General features: G+C 40.8%; 1 protein-coding gene across 2 annotated transcripts in view; it reads left to right on the forward strand.

Moving 5' to 3' along the window:
* Positions 1-19,147, forward strand: part of LOC129700189 (E3 ubiquitin-protein ligase pellino homolog 2) — a 106,374-nt gene that overhangs the window by 75,125 nt on the left and 12,102 nt on the right. For both annotated transcript variants that reach the window (XM_055640463.1, XM_055640464.1), the window contains exons 3-4: positions 4,485-4,614; positions 17,742-17,843. In XM_055640463.1, the coding sequence (XP_055496438.1) occupies positions 4,485-4,614; positions 17,742-17,843 (232 nt within the window). The remainder of the gene's footprint in view (positions 1-4,484; positions 4,615-17,741; positions 17,844-19,147) is intronic.

A 19,147-nucleotide genomic window follows, 5' to 3' on the forward strand; every position in this document is an offset into this window, starting at 1 on the left:
TTGATAGGCAGTGAACCCTAAAATCCCTAAATCATCATTTTGAGAGGGAGTCTGTATGGAGTATTAGAGTATTAGAATTGCTGTATGGAGTTAAAAAATAAAAACAACATATTTGTAGCATTATATTCATTTCTATAGCCAATTAAGTATATTTCAATTGCATTTAGCATAATATTGTGAGATATTGGGATACCGTACAGGTAGATACCAGCTTGTCATTTTTTAATGTGGGTTACATAGAAACATAGAAATTAGGTGCAGCAGTAGGCCTTTCGGCCCTTCGAGCCTGCACCGCCATTCAATATGATCATGGCTGATCATCCAACTCGGTATCCTGTACCTTCCTTCTCTCCATACCCTCTGATCCCCTTAGCCACAAGGGCCACATCTAACTCCCTCTTAAATATAGCCAATGAACTGGCCTCGACTACCCTCTGTGGCAGAGAGTTCCAGAGATTCACCACTCTCTGTGTGAAAAACGTTCCTTTCTCAGTTTTAAAGGATTTCCCCCTTATCCTCAAGCTGTGACCCCTTGTCCTGGACCTCTCCAACATCGGGAGCAATCTTCCTGCATCTAGCCTGTCCAACCTCCTAAGAATTTTGTAAGTTTCTATAAGATCCCCTCTCAATCTCCTAAATTCTACAGAGTATAAACCAAGTCTATCCAGTCTTTCTTCATAAGACAGTCCTGACATCCCAGGAATCAGTCTGACGAACCTTCTCTGCACTCCCTCTATGGCAATAATGTCCTTCCTCAGATTTGGAGACCAAAACTGTACGCAATACTCCAGGTGTGGTCTCACCAAGACCCTGTACAACTGCAGTAGAACATCCCTGCTCCTATACTCAAATCATTTTGCTATGAAAGCTGCCTTCTCTCCATACCCCCTGACCCCTTTAGCCACAAGGGCCACATCTAACTGCCTCTTAAATATAGCTAATGAACTGGCCTCAACTACCTTCTGTGGCAGAGAATTCCAGAGATTCACCACTCTCTGTGTGAAAAATGTTTTTCTCCTCTTGGTCCTAAAAGATTTCCCCCTTATCCTTAAACTGTGACCCCTTGTTCTGGACTTCCCCAACATCGGGAACAATCTTCCTACATCTAGCCTGTCCAACCCCTTAAGAATTTTGAATGTTTCTATAAGATTCCCCTTAATCTTCTAAATTCTAGCGAGTACAAGCCGAGTCTATCCAATCTTTCTTCATATGAAAGCCCTGACATCCCAGGAATTAGTCTGGTGAACCTTCTCTGTACTCCCTCTATGGCAAGAATGTCTTTCCTCAGATTAGTAGACATAAACTGTACACAAAACTCCAGGTGTTGTCTCACCAAGACCCTGTACAACTGCAGTAGAACCTCCCTGCTCCTATACTCAAATCCTTTTGCTATGAAAGCTAACATACCATTTGCTTTCTTCACTGCCTGCTGCACCTGCATGCCTACTTTCAATGACTGGTGTACCATGACACCCAGGTCTCGCTGCATCTCCCCTTTTCCTAGTCGGCCACCATTTAGATAATAGTCTGCTTTCCTGTTTTTTTGCCACCAAAATGGATAACCTCACATTTATCCACATTATACTGCATCTGCCAAACATTTGCCCACTCACCCAGCCTATCCAAGTCACCTTGCAGTCTCCTAGCATCCTCCTCACAGCTAACACTGCCCCCCAGCTTAGTGTCATCCGCAAACTTGGAGATATTGCCTTCAATTCCCTCATCCAGATCATTAATATATATTGTAAATAGCTGGGGTCCCAGCACTGAGCCTTGCGATACCCCACTAGTCACTGCCTGCCATTGTGAAAAGGACCTGTTTACTCCCACTCTTTGCTTCCTGTTTGCCAGCCAGTTCTCTATCCACATCAATACTGAACCCCCAATGCCGTGTGCTTTAAGTTTGCATACTAATCTCTTATGTGGGATCTTGTCGAAAGCCTTCTGGAAGTCCAGATACACCACATCCACTGGTTCTCCCCTATTCACGCTACTAGTTACATCCTCGAAAAATTCTATAAGATTCGTCAGACATGATTTACCTTTCGTAAATCCATGCTGACTTTGTCCAATGATTTCACCACTTTCCAAATGTGCTGCTATCCCATCTTTAATAACTGTCTCTAGCAGTTTCCCCACTACCGATGTTAGACTAACTGGTCTGTAATTCCCCGTTTTCTCTCTCCCTCCCTTCTTAAAAAGTGGGGTTACGTTACCTACCCGCCAATCCTCAGGAACTACTCCAGAATCTAAAGTGTTTTGAAAGATTATTACTAATGCATCCACCATTTCTGGAGCTACTTCCTTAAGTACTCTGGGATGCAGCCTATCTGGCCCTGGGGATTTATCGGCCTTTAATCCATTCAATTTACCCAACACCACTTCCCGGCTAACCTGGATTTCACTCAATTCCTCCAACTCCTTTGACCCGCGGTCCCCTGCTATTTCCAGCAAATTATTTATGTCTTCCTTAGTGAAGACGGAACCAAAGTAGTTATTCAATTGGTCCGCCATATCCTTGTTCCCCATGATCAACTCACCTGTTTCTGACTGCAAGGGACCTACATTTGTTTTAACTAATCTCTTCACATATCTGTGGGTTGTGGATTAGACTGACTAAAGTGAAGTTTTGAAGAGTTTGATCATGTGATTTCCTGTTTGTATGTGAAATACTTTTGGAGAGAAGAACAGCCTGTCATGTGGTCATCGACATGGCAAGAACCCTTACTGCAGATTTCGGTTTAAAAACTGGGCACTTGTCTCCAGTGATTTTCTGTGAATGAACTTGACAGTCATTGGGAGACAACATGCTGGACAAAGGTAACAGCATGGTATTTGACATTGTAGATCATAGACCATTACGAGTAGGGTTATGTAGGACAGTCAATACCAACCCCATTCTCAAAATGTCAACATAAAAAAACTGATCCAACAACCTTTAAACCCACCAACCAGCTCCATACATGCACATGTTCTGCTTCTGGGAGTTGATGTTTAACCACATGTAGTTTTTTTTTGTCAGTTACATGGTGATTTGATTGCTAGTTCTAGTAATCTTGCTGTTATTACAAACACAAAATCCAGATAAATGTTCCAACTGACCTGCTTAAAGTTTAAGCTTTTAGAAACGTTATGGAGTTTGAAAATTCAAATATTAAAGATGTTAAAATTGGGAGGAATAATATGTTTATTATTATAATAATATAATTGAAATGATGGAGGCAGAAGGCTTTCGGTGAGAACAGATCTTTGAAGGTGGCAGGGGAAAGGAATGATGTGGTTAGTAAAGTGCTTGGAATATTAGTCTTGCAAAGAAAGAGTCTCATTAAATTAAAAAGTATCAGGCTAAATTTTTATAAATTGCTGTTTACACATCAGTTGGAGTATTGATCTGGATTTTATGTTTGTAATAACAGCCAAACTATTAGGACTAACAATCAAATCACCATTCATTAAAACTGCTATTGGTGATGCCCTTTATTTCTTCCATTTATTAGACATGAATATGAGATCAGAGAAACTGCCAGAGAAGTTTACAATGCCAGTTACATCGCCAACAGCTTCAATATTGTATCAATTTTTGATCATCTTTGTGTAGGAGAAATGTAATATGGTGTAGAAGAGATTTATAAGGGTAATGCCTGGATTTTAGCTACAAGGAGGATTGATTTGGTTGGAAATGCTATCTCTGGACAAAGCTAAAGGGAGACTTAATTGAGGAGAATTAAAATAAGACACCTGGAATGAGTAAATAAGAAGGTAGATAAAAATGCTGGAGAATCTCAGCGGGTGAGGCAGCATCTATGGAGCGAAGGAATAGGTGACGTTTTGGGTCGAGACCCTTCTAAGAAGGATCACATTCCTTAGCCGTTCAACCGCAAAAGAGCAACCTAAGCTGGATCGGTAAAACGACCACGTGTGGAACATACTTGAAGTACTTGAGCATTAGTTACCATCCTGGTAAAGCACAGGAATTTATGCATACTAAACCCGTGAAAGCAGCACGATGTATACAGAGCCAATGATTCATTGGGTTAGATTAAAGTTTTGCAGACCAGGGCATGAAGACTGATGGTAACTGAACAGCCAAATCAAAGAAGTGGTTTCATGTATATATTATTAATGATATGAATAAGTGTCTGTACCATCTTCGGGCAATAGATAATCCGTTTCATTCTCTCATTGAAGCTCATTAATCAAAACTGCAAGTCTTCAGCCAATTTATTCACTTAATGAGATCACAAGGAACAGCATTTTTTAAGTAAATTTGAAATTAAGATGTTTTACAATACTGTGAAAATATAGTACAAAATAAAACCGTTTCATGCTGCCAATGTGAAGAGATTATTCTTTAATTCAGAAATTGTATCTGGCCCATTGAAGCAAATTTAATAAACATAAGTGTTTAGAAATGTCCAAGTGGGTAAGTTTTGGTAAATACTGTATAATAAATAGTTTATTTATAATACCTTTTTCCTTCGCAGATACAATGGTTCTCTTCCAAATGGAGACAGGGGACGCAGGAAAAGCAGATTTGCGCTTTTTAAACGATCCAAACCTAATGGAGTCAAGCCCAGTACAGTACATGTTATTTCCACTCCCCTAGCTTCCAAGGTATGTGATCAGGTGGATTGGTTGGAATATAGTCACTTGAAATTATTGGTAGCAGGCTACATTTTGATGATCAACCTAATTACTCCTCCCTTAATTGTATTTTGTTCTGTTATCTTAAACTTTTCTCAGACATTTTAAGTTATACTGGTCTACAAATTAATTTGTGATGCGTCATGAATACTTAATCATTTAATTTTTGATGTTTTGAAATGTTAATCATGGAAACATGATTATTCCGTGTGCTTTGGAAACAGTAACCAGGAATCTTTTAGAAAGATGAGTTGATGATTTCTGATCCTGTCATCCAGGAATATGCAGGAAGCCACGTTCTTACCTCTAGTTCTTTGACAGCCTGGTTATAGAAATATGTTGCAAGTGTAGAAATACCAATAAAGATCTCAGTCTTGGGAATATTAATCCTGAATGTCTGATTAAATGTTCAATGAGATTTAAGGATGGAAAAATAAATTGATATATGATAGAGATGAAGATCGAGTGGAGTAGTTAAATTACTTAAATGAGGGGATATAAAAGTGGATATCTCTTCTCTATAGATCTCTGGATCTGTTACACTACTAACAACAAGTAAGCTAACTGTTAGCACAGATTTTGTGCTAACAAATCATTCTGAATTACTTGCTTGCCTTTTTTAAATAATTGAAGTCAAATAAATTTGACTTGGCTTCTGTTCATCTTCAAAAAAGTATTGATGTGTGTTGTAGGTTAGATTCGATAATACAACACTACTAAACATTTTAATTCCAGAGCTCCTCGGTATAAATCTGTGGCAAACAAATTGATTCTCCCTTGCTCATTGATTGTATTTCTAAACTTGGAGGTAGGGTTATGCCCATACAATCTTAAACTATTCTGACATCACGGCTAATCAGTATCCCTCCTACCTTGACTCCACAGCCTTTGATACCTTTGGCTAGCAAAAATGCTTTGACTTGCCTCTGATTTTAAGATTATCTTTCCATGTCCACATTTCTCCTGTCAGTAGAAGTAGCGCTTCTCTTATCTGCCTTGTATATTTATTTAAGGATTTTGACAGTTTCAATCTCAAGTTACCCCTTTAACAAAGATAGACACAAAGCTGGAGTAACTCAGCCTGCGGACAGGTAGCATCTCTGGAGAGAAGGAATGGGTGACATTTCAGGTCGAGATCCTTCGTCAAACCATTCTTCTTTATTGTCTTGATTGTATAATTAGTTTATTTAGTCATTCTTCATAATTTAATCCCTGGGGCCTTGGTAAATTTCTGGCAAATCTGTATTGCACCTCCTCTTTTCTCAGGCATTGTTCTTGGAGTTATACTAAATCATGTCATATGATATGAAATAGGAGCAGGAGTAAGTTATTCAGGTCCCCAAACCTGGTCTACTATTTGATGTAATCATGGCTGCTCCGATCATAACCTCAAGCCTATGTTTCCTTTTTACCTGCAGCAACCTTTCATGTCCTTATTTATATGTGTCCATCTGCCGTGCAATTATGCAAATACTATTTAGGGAAGTTTCAAAATCTCGTGACACAGGAATTTATTTTGCCTGAAATGAGTGATCCATTTTAAACAGACTAACCTTGCCCCTCCAGTTCTAGATTCTGCCCCAAGAGGAAACAGTCCCTCCACACACACCTTGTCAAGACTTTGGATTCTTATACATTCCATCTCTTTTAAACATCTGCAGATGGATGCCTAATTTGTCCAATGCAAGACAACTATCAAATTATGGATATTAGCATAGTACATTTTTCTCTATAAACATTTTCAAACATATTTCCACCCTTGCTTCAATAAAGAGAGCAATACTAATAATGATAATAATAATAATAATAAATTTTATTTAATGGACGCCTTTCAGACATCTCAAGGACACCTTACATAGAATTAATCAGAATAAAAACATATAATCGGAATAAAATAAGTAATAAAGACATCACAGAGACACAAATTAAAAACAGAATTCAATCCAAAAACAGAAAATCAAAAACACAATGTGAAGAGAGAGCAGCGGCAGCCAAAGCGCGCTAGCGTCCACTCTCTCCTCACGGCAGCCATCTAGGACACAGACTTACAGGATTACAATTAGACAAAAAAATCATCCTCCCACAGTGGATAGCACTGTGGGGGAAGGCACAATGTTCAGTCCCCACCCCATCAAGGAGGGTAGGGAGGGGAGAAGGGTTATGGAGGGAGGGAGGGAGGGAGTGACTGGGGTTAGGGGAAAGGAGAGGGAGAGGTGAGGGAGGGAGTGGGGGAGGGTGGAGGAGAGGGGAAAGAAGAGGGAGGGTGAAGAGGAGGGGGAGGAAGTGCTGGGGATGAGGGGGAATGGAGGAGGATAGGGGTAGGAAGAGGGATGGCAAGGCACAGTTGGGTGGGGTTGCCGTGACTCGCATCACAACAGGAATCTGGCATCACAACGGGAGCCTGTCAGCAGCGCCTGTGCAGTTGAGATCTACGGGTGAGTGGTGGAATATTGCGTTCGGGGACCAGCCCTCCCATGTGACAGGGACCCAACGGGTCCCACTTGGTCTAACGATTTCTAAAATGCTTCAGGGCAAGAACATTTTTTTCTGAGTATTGTTTGAACGAGTAATGAACAGAATCCTTTAAGTTTATTTACCATGTTATTATTGTTATAAACTGTACAGATTTAATCTGAACAAAACGGGGCACTTTGTTGAAATTTAGGATTTAATGGAATTTATATATTGGCTTTGCAATGCTAAGTATATGTAGTTATTTTTCTATTGCTTTGGAATTAATAACTGATTTTTTTTTTACATGATAAAGCTGTCAAAATAGTTATTTTCATAAATATCAGAGACTTTTCTATCGAGTCATTCAAGAAAGAACATGCATTTAAGTGCATTAAAACTATTTTACAAAAGTAACTAATATGCCCAGATAGTTATGAAGATTGAATCTAAAAAAACACATGTAGATCAGAGTTGTGACATTTTGTTTTCAGTTGTGCTGAATCTTGTATGATTAGCTTGGGAAAAGAGTACCTGTTATTAAACTAGGACTGGTGTATTGATGCCAACCGTTGCTGTTTCCCTTAGGGACATTCAGCAAGCTTTGTTTTGAGGTAGGCATTTAAATACAAAACAGGCATGTTTCATGTTCATAAAGGACTACGAATGATTTAAAATAGAAGAAAATTTGAACTAGTTTGTAAGTTTATTGTGCACTACGTTCTTATCCCAGTGACCAATTGGACAACAGATTACCTAGATCTGTAGCTGCAGACTGATTTTGCAGGATTACATGTGATTATGTTGGATTGTTAAAAATTGTTGATGTTAAAAATCCAGTTGCTGGAATGCATTTTATGGGGCTGATTATTTCACATTTCTGGATGGTGTTAAAAAGGATGAGATCTGCAAAAGTTTCAATTGTAGTTTTCTGCTAGCTTCAAATATTTCTCTTCGCGGTTTTTTATTTATCCTCAATTATTCTTCACTGATTTAACTCTTCTAAGAAAAATTTAAATATTATTGTATTTACATTTCTGTTTCATCACTGAACATTACTATACAATCAAGGCAATCCAATTTTAGCAAAGGGGTAGCCAGTGGCAGACCTATAATTTTGGGGACCTGAAGCTTGAACTGTTATGGGGGCCCCTTCACAACCAGCAGTGAGGTTTGAGCAACCACTGTTATCTTCTTTAATGGGGTTATACCACGACAGATCACCACAAATTTTAATTTACGTCATAAATGTTAATAGTGTTTTAAATTACATAATTATTTTATATTAACTATATTTAAAATGAAACATCCTTAATTTGAAAGTTTTTTCGTGTACGGTTATCCTACATGATACTTTAATAACCCTTTAATTATTATTTTAACTATTGAATTACACTATTATTAATATTATTTTTTAAAAACCCCATCTCATGCAGTAGACCCAAATTTTTTAAGCATTGTGGACTAAGCATGATATTTACCTCTAGAAAAAAAGTAGGAAGTATTGGCCGGGGGTCCAGGAGGCTGGGTAGGCCCCTGGTGGGGGTTCATGGGGCAACGCCCCCTGAAGCTCCTGCATTTTCAATAAATTGAAAGGGATTCTCAAGCTTTCTGCTGGTAGTTCACATAACAGAAGGTTATAATTTTTCTAACACATAAGCAGTAAAATAACCCCCAAAAGATATATATTTCATGAAATAGACAATAGGTGCAGGAGTATGCCATTCGCCCTTCGAGCCAGCACCGCCATTCACTGTGATCATGGCTGATCATCCACAATCGGTACCCCATTCCTGCCTTCTCCCCATATCCCTCGACTCTGCTATCTTTAAGAGCTCTATCTATCTATCTCCCTCTCTCTCTCTTGAAAGCCTCCAGAGAATTGGCCTCCACTACCTTTTGTGGCAGAGAATTTTATCATCTATATTCAACCTCTTGGCAATATTCTCCGTCATTTTGGAATCAATTTTCACTGCTACGCCGATGATACACAACTTTACCTCTCCACAAAACCAAACACCTCCCTTCCCCCAATTGCCCTCACCACCTGTCTTCAAGCTATTAGCAACTGGATGTCACTCAACCTTCTAAAACTCAATGGAAATAAAACAGAAATCATGCTAATTGGCTCAAAGTCCACACGCTCCAAAACCCACCCGTTCACCATTTCAGTTGATGGCTCACCCATATCCACCACCTCCCATGTCAAAAGTCTCAGCGTCATTCTGGACAGTACACTTTCCTTTTGTCCCCACATTAGCAATATCACATGCTCTGCATACTTTCATCTCCGCAACATCTTCAGACTCCGCCCCTCCCTCTCCAAAGACAATACAAAAGTCCTCATCCACGCTCTGGTCACATCCCGCATCGATTACTGCAACGCCCTCCTCACTTGCACCTCCAATAAACTTCTTCATCGCCTCCAATGCATTCAGAACTCTGCAGCCCGGATCATCACCCGCACCAGATCATCGGACCACATCACACCCATCCTCACTCAGCTCCACTGGCTCCCTGTGCACCACCGGATTAACTACAAGATTTTACTGCTGACCTTCAAAGCCCTACACCACCTTGCTCCCCAATACCTCTCTGACCTGCTGCTACCATACACTCCTTCCCGGTCACTTTGTTCCTCCTCAGCTGCAATTTTAACTGTCCCCACATTTAGACTCAGCACCATGGGTGCCAGAGCCTTCAGCTGCTCTGCCCCACGTCTCTGGAACACTCTCCCACCTCCCATCCGTCACCTGGACACTATCGATCAATTCAAATCACAACTCAAAACACACCTGTTTAGATTAGCATACCCGACATAACTTCCACCATGTTCACCCTGATTTTAATGACTTAAAATGTTTTGTGTATTTTTTGTTTTTTTTGTTTTTTGTTTTTAATCAACTTGATTTTAATATTGATAAATGTATTGTGATTTTATGTCCTGTAAGGTGTCCTTGGGTGTCCAGAAAGGCGCCAGCAAATAAAATGCATTATTAGAATTCCACAGATTCAGATTCAAACTTTATTGTCATTGTGCAGTGTACAGTACAGAGACAACGAAATGCAGTTAGCATCTCCCCAGAAGAGCGAACATAAAATAATGAGCAATAAATATATATACGTGCATACCGTCATAGTAGTGCAATTTTTCTGGGGGAAGGAGTGTCTGGACTAAAGTCGATTCTGGGGCCCCTCCGGGATTAGGGGCCCTGAAGCAAGCTTTCATTAGTTTCATTAGTAGATCCACCCCTCGGGGTAGCAGTCGTGCCATTGGAAAGAGTGGTTTTGGTTCATCTCTCCAACATCAAAACCACCAGTTGTTGAAAGAAGCAGCCTTCTTGGTGGCCAGAAAGCTTAATGGCAGAAGAAGTTAATTAATTAACTTTATTTTTCTGGTTATATCTAATGCAGATGCTTTAAACTGTTGAGGACAGACTTAAGACTTACAAAAATCAACTTTAAATCAAAATGTTCTTTAATTTAAATTTTCATAGCAAAAGGATTTGAGTATAGGAGCAGGGATGTTCTACTGCAGTTGTACAGGGTCTTGGTGAGACCACACCTGGAGTATTGCGTACAGTTTTGGTCTCCAAATCTGAGGAAGGACATTATTGCCATAGAGGGAGTGCAGAGAAGGTTCACCGGACTGATTCCTGGGATGTCAGGACTGTCTTATGAAGAAAGACTGGATAGACTTGGTTTATACTCTCTAGAATTTAGGAGATTGAGAGGGGATCTTATAGAAACTTACAAAATTCTTAAGGGGTTGGACAGGCTAGATGCAGGAAGATTGTTCCCGATGTTGGGGAAGTCCAGGACAAGGGGTCACAGCTTAAGGATAAAGGGGAAATCCTTTAAAACTGAGATGAGAAGAACTTTTTTCACACAGAGAGCGGTGAATCTCTGGAACTCTCTGCCACAGAGGGTAGGCGAGGCCAGTTCATTGGCTATATTTAAGAGGGAGTTAAATGTGGCCCTTGTGGCTAAGGGGATCAGAGGGTATGGAGAGAAGGCAGGTACGGGATACTGAGTTGGATGATCAGCCATGATCATATTGAATGGCGGTGCAGGCTCGAAGGGCCGAATGGCCTACTCCTGCACCTAATTTCTATGTTTCTAAAAGGAAACAAACATTTCCTATGTTGGCCTGTTCCTGAAAAATGACACAAAAAATGAAACCCTACACTTCAACAACTTTGAAGTTCAATGCCATCAAGTGGTGTAAGTTACAGAATGGCACTTTTGCACTGGAGATTGTAGTCATTCTTGCCATTACAAAATAATAGAGCTATTCCATTGAACAAAAAAAAAATGGTTTGGCTTAAAAAATATGGCTGTGGCTTTTTTTCAAGCTTGCCTGCATGGTAGCTTTACAGCACAGTAGATGGCATCATTTCAGGTCGCCACATAGGAAGAATATGGTAGCAGTGGAGATAATGCACCAGAATGTTGCCTGGAATGGAGGTTTCAGTTATAATTGATTGGACAGACTGTTTATTCACACAAGAACGTAACAGGCTGAGAGTGATCTTATAGAGGTTTTTTAAATGATGAGGGCCATAGATTTATCTATCCTAGGCAAGGAGTCTGGAACTACAGGGTGCAGGTTTAAGGTGAGAGGGGAGAAATTTAAAGGAGATCTAAAGGGCAGGTTTTTCACACAGTTGGGCAATGTTATCTGAACTAAGCTACCAGAGGAGGTAAATGAGGCAGATACAGTTATCATGTTTAAAAGGCCTTTAGACAGGTAGGAAAGACAATGATATGGATCTAATGGAGTTAAAATAGATAGGTATGGACGAGTTGGGCAGGAAAGGCCTGTTTTGTTATCAATATGTTGGGGTTGTTGCAGGAGATTGAAAAGGCTCTGGACTGTTATTTGGAAAAATGGTTTAGAACTTATAAGAATAAAAACTGTTGGTAAAAATATTTCAAACGGGCTGGAATTTTAAGGTATGGGTACAGACCTCGTCAACATCAAAGGTTTCCAAAGGAGGTGTTTCCTCAAAAAGGCAGCCAGCATTATCTCATCATACACTCATTTCACTGCTGCCATCGGGAAGAAGGTATAGGAGTGTAAAATACTGTGACCTCCAGGTTCAGGAACAGCTTCTTCCCAACAACCATTGAACACTCCAAATTCAATTAAGCTTCGAATTATGAACTGTCTTGGTTGCACTACTTTGGGGTTTTGTTTTATTTATTGGAATTCTCTTTTTGTTTGTTTATCATTTTATCTATTGAGCACTGTATTTACAGACCAGTTATGCTGCTGCAAATAAGAATGTCATTGTTCCATTTCAGTGCATATGACAATTAACCATTTTTGACTTGTGGTGCTACATTTTCCTCCCACATCTCAAAGACATGCAATATGTCAGGTTAACTGCCACCATAAAATACCCCTGGAGAGTAGCAACATCTAGGGAAAGCTGACAAGAATGTGGGGTGAATATGTTACAAGCAAAATTAGTGGGGAATAGGATTGCTTAACTGTCAGGGTTCTCAAGATGAGCTTCTGGTGCCATAATTGATATTGGAGATTCCTGCAGTACTTTCTGAAAGTCATTGTCTACTTTGTACAGCAGGTGATAACAATCCAGCTATCTGATTATCCTGCTGAATGAGTTCCAACATAGGAACTGAAATTCATGCCGATTCAGTGGTTGCTTTTTCTGGCATCTCTTTTATTATGATTTAACTAAATATAGAGAAAGATTGAAATGAAAAATAATCTGGACTTTCAAATCTGCAGAAAATTGATGAATCTTTTGGAAAATTAAAAAAAAAAAACCTTTCGCGAGCTCAAAAGGACATGACATTGCAATAGCACAGAGAAATGCCTGGGATAAAACCACCATCTAAATTTCATCCCAACATTGAAAGCTAACTCTGAAGGATCTTTGATCATCTCTGAAAGGAGCATGACCACTAAATATACAAATATAGTAAGGGGTTTAATGTCATGTGACCTTGATCAAGTTGTATACAATATAATACCATATAATACTGGAGGAGGAACCAACAGAAAAAGAGCATCTTCAGACACTGAAGGAAGGCCTCGCTGGACATGCTGCCGGGACTCTGGGCGTCGAAGTTTATGTGTATATGCACAAAATCCTGACACTGTGGACAGCTCCCAGAAATCCAGGCCACAAATGTTATAATGCATTTTGAAATAGTATTTCAATGCAGAAACACATTTATACATGAATCAATATGCAAAACCTTTCAGACAATTGGAAACATCATAATTAATAGATTTGCATTTTTTATATGGTAAATACGACAATGTAATTTTTAAGAAACCACTCGCTTACACCAAGAAACATTCCAATATTTACATTTTGATTCCAATCTGTTCTATTAACATTTCGTTTCCTTGAATCTATTAGAACTGAGTAGAACAATTTAACAATGACTGTAGCAAGGTTCGGTACCTGTTTGACATAACTCTATGCTTTCAGGTCCACCCTTGTTGATTTAAGCCACAATCTTTTTATTGTTTCCTTTAATGACATTAATCTGAGGCTAATTTTAGTGATTTGTGTAATTGTATCTTTAGATCTATTTTGCTTCTCACGGGCTACTCATTTGCCCATCCTTTCAAAAACATTTCCAGTTGCATCATGGTAATTCCCCAGTTCTGGTAATAACAGTAACACTAACAACGGGAAATAAATCATGTTCAATGCATTAGAATTAGACCAGGATCCTTGTTTCTAAAGGGAATTGAATATTTGAAAATAAAACATTTGCAAGTCTTGGGGAAAATGCGGAAATAGCAGACAGACAATTGAATTATTTTTCACAGAGCTGACAGACAGTCTGGCCTTGAATGGCCTTTATTACTGCATTATTCAGTTTCATGTTGAGTGAGATACATTGCGACGTGGTATTTGTTCACAAATATTTATTCTTCCATTCTAATCTATTTTGGTATTATCTTTAGATAGTCTTTTCTAAACTTTAGACTTTCAATTGATTCAAAAGTTAGTAATAGTGTATTTTAATGCAAAGTATATTTGCTATAAAATGTATATAACCTTATGTAACCAAACCTTAACCACTGCTATGGATCTCATTTTAACAGTTATCTCCTTGCATATCTTTGATACTCCTTTTTAACAGGAAAGCTATATCTTCACAGCGTGCAGGAAAGCTAATATCTTCACAGCTGGCTCAGTGCCTTGTAGTGATTTTTTTTTGTTGGCAGTATTATACAAAAAAAAGAATATTGAAGATCTTATGACAGTTTAGAATCCAGAAGGTGATGCTTGTGGGAATTTTCTTAAGAGAACAACTTTTTATGCACCTGCAGGTTTTTGATGATATATGTATTGTTGATTGGCAATATTGCTCCTTACTGAAGCATGCTTACTGCTTACTGAAGCAAGCATGCTTACTGAATGCTTCTGAAGAACGGTCCCAAACCAAAAAGTCGCCTATCTTTTTTCTCCAGAGATGCTGTCTGACCTGCTGAGTTATTCCAGCACTTTGTGTCTATATTTACTGCTCTCTCTGACCCAGGACCTCTTAATGTTTGTTGCTGGCATGTTGACACTAGCCAAAGAGGCAACACATGCAAATTCACTGATACTGATGCAAGTGTGTACATGAATAGTCTCAGTGGACTATTTTACTGATTTAAAGTTAAATTGATCTGTCATATTAAATTGATAATTTCCGAAGAGTGCAAACAGTTGTGTGAATTCCCACCTCATTAGAATTCTCGTGTTGCTTGCCAGTGGATAATTTACTTGACTGGAGTCCCTTGCTGTTTGAGGGAAATGATTTGCTGCTTTATTATGCATGCAGCTATTGTAACATTTGAAACAGATGTATATCTCCCCTACTCCACAACTCCCCAGGTAGGAATGAAATTTGTGGTAAAACTTCATTGATCCTTATTATACTTCTCAAATAATATGACTGCAGAGGTTGTTATCAATTGTACTGCAAAACGATGTTATAAATCCTCTGGGTTGGACCTACCTGTTGCATACCAAAATTTTAAATGTACCAGCACTGGGTAAATCCAGTCTTGGGAGGGTAGAGAGTGAGAGGGAGGGGGAGGGGGAGGGTAGAGTTGGGGGGGGGGGGGGGGGGGAGAGGGAGGGTAGAGTGGGAGTACACACGCGCGCACACACACACACACACACACACACACACACACACACACACACACACACACACACACACACACACACACACACACACGACCATTAGTATTATATAGAGATAGATACAGCGCGGAAACAGGCTCTTCGGCCCACCGGGTCCGCACCGACCAGCAAGTTAACACTATCCTCCACACGTTAGGGATAATTTTTACATTTACCAAGCCAATTAACCTACAAACCTGCACGTCTTTGGAACTGAAGATCTTGGGGGGGGGGATAAAATCCACGCAGGTCACAAGGAGAACGTACAAACTCCGTACAAACGGCATCCGTAGTCGGGATCGAACCCAGGTCTCCGGTGCTGCAAACGCTGCAAAGCAGCAACTCTACCGCTGCGTCACCATGCCACCCTCTAGTTTACTTTATTTATTCCCAACAGCTTTTTAAACTACCCGCTGTTGCTGCTCCACCTCTGGGGCTTGAAACTAGCTCAGCCCTTTTTTCAGCCCTTCTCGCCGAAGTCTTTTGAGCTAAAGCCTCAGTTTTGCACTTGGCACAAGGCACTTTTACACAAGGCATTTATCCTCAACATGACTAGAGTCAGTTATTAAACATGGGATAGCAGCACATTTGGAAAGTGGTGAAATCATTGGACAAAAAGTCAGCATGGATTTACGAAAGATAAATCATGTCTGACGAATCTTATAGAATTTTTCGAGGATGTAACTAGTAGCGTGGATAGGGGAGAACCAGTGGATGTGGCGTATCTGGACTTCCAGAAGGCTTTCGACAAGATCCCACATAAGAGATTAGTATACAAACTTAAAGCACACGGCATTGGGGGTTCAGTATTGATGTGGATAGAGAACTGGCTGGCAAACAGGAAGCAAAGAGTAGGAGTAAACGGGTCCTTTTCACAATGGCAGGCAGTGACTAGTGGGGTACCGCAAGGCTCAGTGCTGGGACCCCAGCTATTTACAATATATATTAATGATCTGGATGAGGGAATTGAAGGCAATATTTCCAAGTTTGCGGATGACACTAAGCTGGGGGGCAGTGTTAGCTGTGAGGAGGATGCTAGGAGACTGCAAGGTGACTTGGATAGGCTGGGTGAGTGGGCAAATGTTTGGCAGATGCAGTATAATGTAGATAAATGTGAGGTTATCCATTTTGGTGGCAAAAACAGGAAAACAGACTATTATCTAAATGGTGGCCGATTAGGAAAAGGGGAGATGCAGCGAGACCTGGGTGTCATGGTACATCAGCCATTGAAAGTAGGCATGCAGGTGCAGCAGGCAGTGAAGAAAGCGACTGATATGTTAGCTTTCATAGCAAAAGGATTTGAGTATAGGAGCAGGGATGTTCTACTGCAGTTGTACAGGGTCTTGGTGAGACCACACCTGGAGTATTGCGTACAGTTTTGGTCTCCAAATCTGAAGAAGGACATTATTGCCATAGATGGAGTGCAGAGAAGGTTCACCAGACTGATTCCTGGGATGTCAGGACTGTCTTATGAAGAAAGACTGGATAGACTTGGTTTATACTCTCTAGAATTTAGGAGATTGAGAGGGGATCTTATAGAAACTTACAAAATTCTTAAGGGATTGGACAGGCTAGATGTAGGAAGATTGTTCCCGATGTTGGGGAAGTCCAGGACAAGGGGTCACAGCTTAAGGATAAGGGGGAAATCCTTTAAAACCGAGATGAGAAGAACTTTTTTCACACAGAGAGTAGTGAATCTCTGGAACTCTCTGCCATAGAGGGTAGTCAAGGCCAGTTCATTGGCTATATTTAAGAGGGAGTTAGATGTGGCCCTTGTGGCTAAGGGGATCAGAGGGTATGGAGAGAAGGCAGGTACGGGATTCTGAGTTGGATGATCAGCCATGATCATATTGAATGGCGGTGCAGGCTCGAAGGGCCGAATGGCCTACTCCTGCACCTACTTTCTATGTTTCTATGACCTCTCTCCCAACACAGTCACTCCCAACAAGCCCTTCTGTGAAATCTTCCTTTCCTTTTAGTGACTGCTGGGTCCCTGCCTCAGCCAATCAAATGCTTGTTTCTTTAAATGTCCCGCCCATTCAATCAAAAAATAAATGGTTCTCTATTTTCTTGCCATTTTAGCAAAATTGGTTACTCCACTCAAAATGGCTGCTCACCCTCTCTCTGCTCAACCTTTAAGCAAAATAAATTAGTAAAATCAAGTAAGTTTTTGTGTAAAGTGAATGTACTGGAAAAGTACAGTACGGTTTAGGGCTTTTAGATCTGTATAGGTTTAAAACTCTATCGTCCTTGACCAGTTTATGGGAGTTTTCTTTATACATTTGCAGCACATTTTAGTAAATATGCTTTGTCCCATTTATTTTACAACATGCCATATAAATGTGATTTGCTTTTGATCATGATATGGATTTAGAAATATGTTTATGGCAGTTTACTGCTGTTACAACACCCACACTGCTGTAAGTCAGTGGTAAGTTCACTGAACATTATTTTTGTTATTTACATACTGTTTTCCAGGTAGTCAACTGTAAAGGGCAACATAGCATCTCATATACATTATCCAGAAATCAGACTGTGGTGGTAGAGTATACCCATGACAAAGATACAGACATGTTCCAGGTGAGTTTTATTACATACTAGACCAAGTGCAGACCCGTTGGGTCTGTTCCCCCAACATGTGGTTGCGGGGGGGGGGGGGGGGGGGGGGGCGACGACATGCGGTGTCACACACACTAACTACCCCCGCACACACGCTAACTACCCCCTTGATATATTAATGATATTAATTTGCTCCTCTGACCCTATATCCGCCCTATCCACTGACGCATAGCCCCCAACTCGCAAGCGCGTCCAGAGGGGGGGTGGGGGGGGTAGAGAGTGTGGGCAGAGAGATAATGGGGAGAGGCAGAGACAGAAGGGCAAGAGACAGAGGGAGAGGGGGGTGAAAGGTGAGGGAGGATGGGTGAGGGGCGGAAGGTGGGGGAGGAGGGTTGAGAGAGATGGGAGGAGATAGAGAGAGAGGGGGGGGGGGATGGGGGAGGGGGTTTAGGGGGAGGGAGGATGGGGGGGGCAGGGGCGAGGAAGGGAGGAGAGGGGAGAGAGAGATGTGGAGAGAGAGCGAAATGCAACGTGCGTCACAAAATGTTCTGGAAATGAAGCGTGCGCGTCTCAACCACATGAGATGCAATACCTGTCCCTATACCCCCTCCCTAGACTCCGTCCAAGGACCCCGACAGTCCATTCAGGTGAGGCAGAGCATCACTTGCACCTCCTCCAACCTCATCTACGGTATCCGCTGTTCCAGGTGTGGACTCGTATATATCGGCGATACCAAGTGAAGGCTTGGTGATCATTTTGCTGAACACCTCTGCTCTGCCCGCCTAGACCAACGTGATCTCCCGGTTGCTAAACACTTTAACTCCCCCTCCCATTTCCATACTGACCTGTGTGTCCTGGGCCTCCTCCACTGTCAGAGTAAGGCCCAAATCAAATTGGAGGAGCAACACCTCATGTTTCGCTTGGCAGTTTACAACTCAATGGTATGAATATTAACTTTAGTTAACCCTTGCTTTCCCTCTCTCTCCATCCCCACTCCCTCATCTCAGTTCTGCGACTGACTGTCTGCCTGATTGAACTTTACAGATTGTATGCCCCGTTGTCACCCTCTCCCTCAGTTGATAATGATCTGTTCTACTTTTTCCTTGAACTTTGTCCCATTTGATCTTTCATTTTTACACCCTACTCTTCCATATCTCTACTGCTCCTTCTACCCTCCTCTCAGTCTGAAGAAGGGTCTGAACCCGAAAGGTCACCCATTCCTTCTTTCCAGAGATATACTGCCTGTCCCGCTGAGTTATTCCAGCGTTTTGTGTCTAAAAACCGCTAGAGGTTGTGATCTATATCTGATAAAACATTGTTAGATG

This window comes from Leucoraja erinacea, chromosome 9 (genome assembly GCF_028641065.1).
Source record: "Leucoraja erinacea ecotype New England chromosome 9, Leri_hhj_1, whole genome shotgun sequence".
In the NCBI taxonomy this organism is placed as follows: Eukaryota; Metazoa; Chordata; class Chondrichthyes; order Rajiformes; family Rajidae; genus Leucoraja; species Leucoraja erinaceus.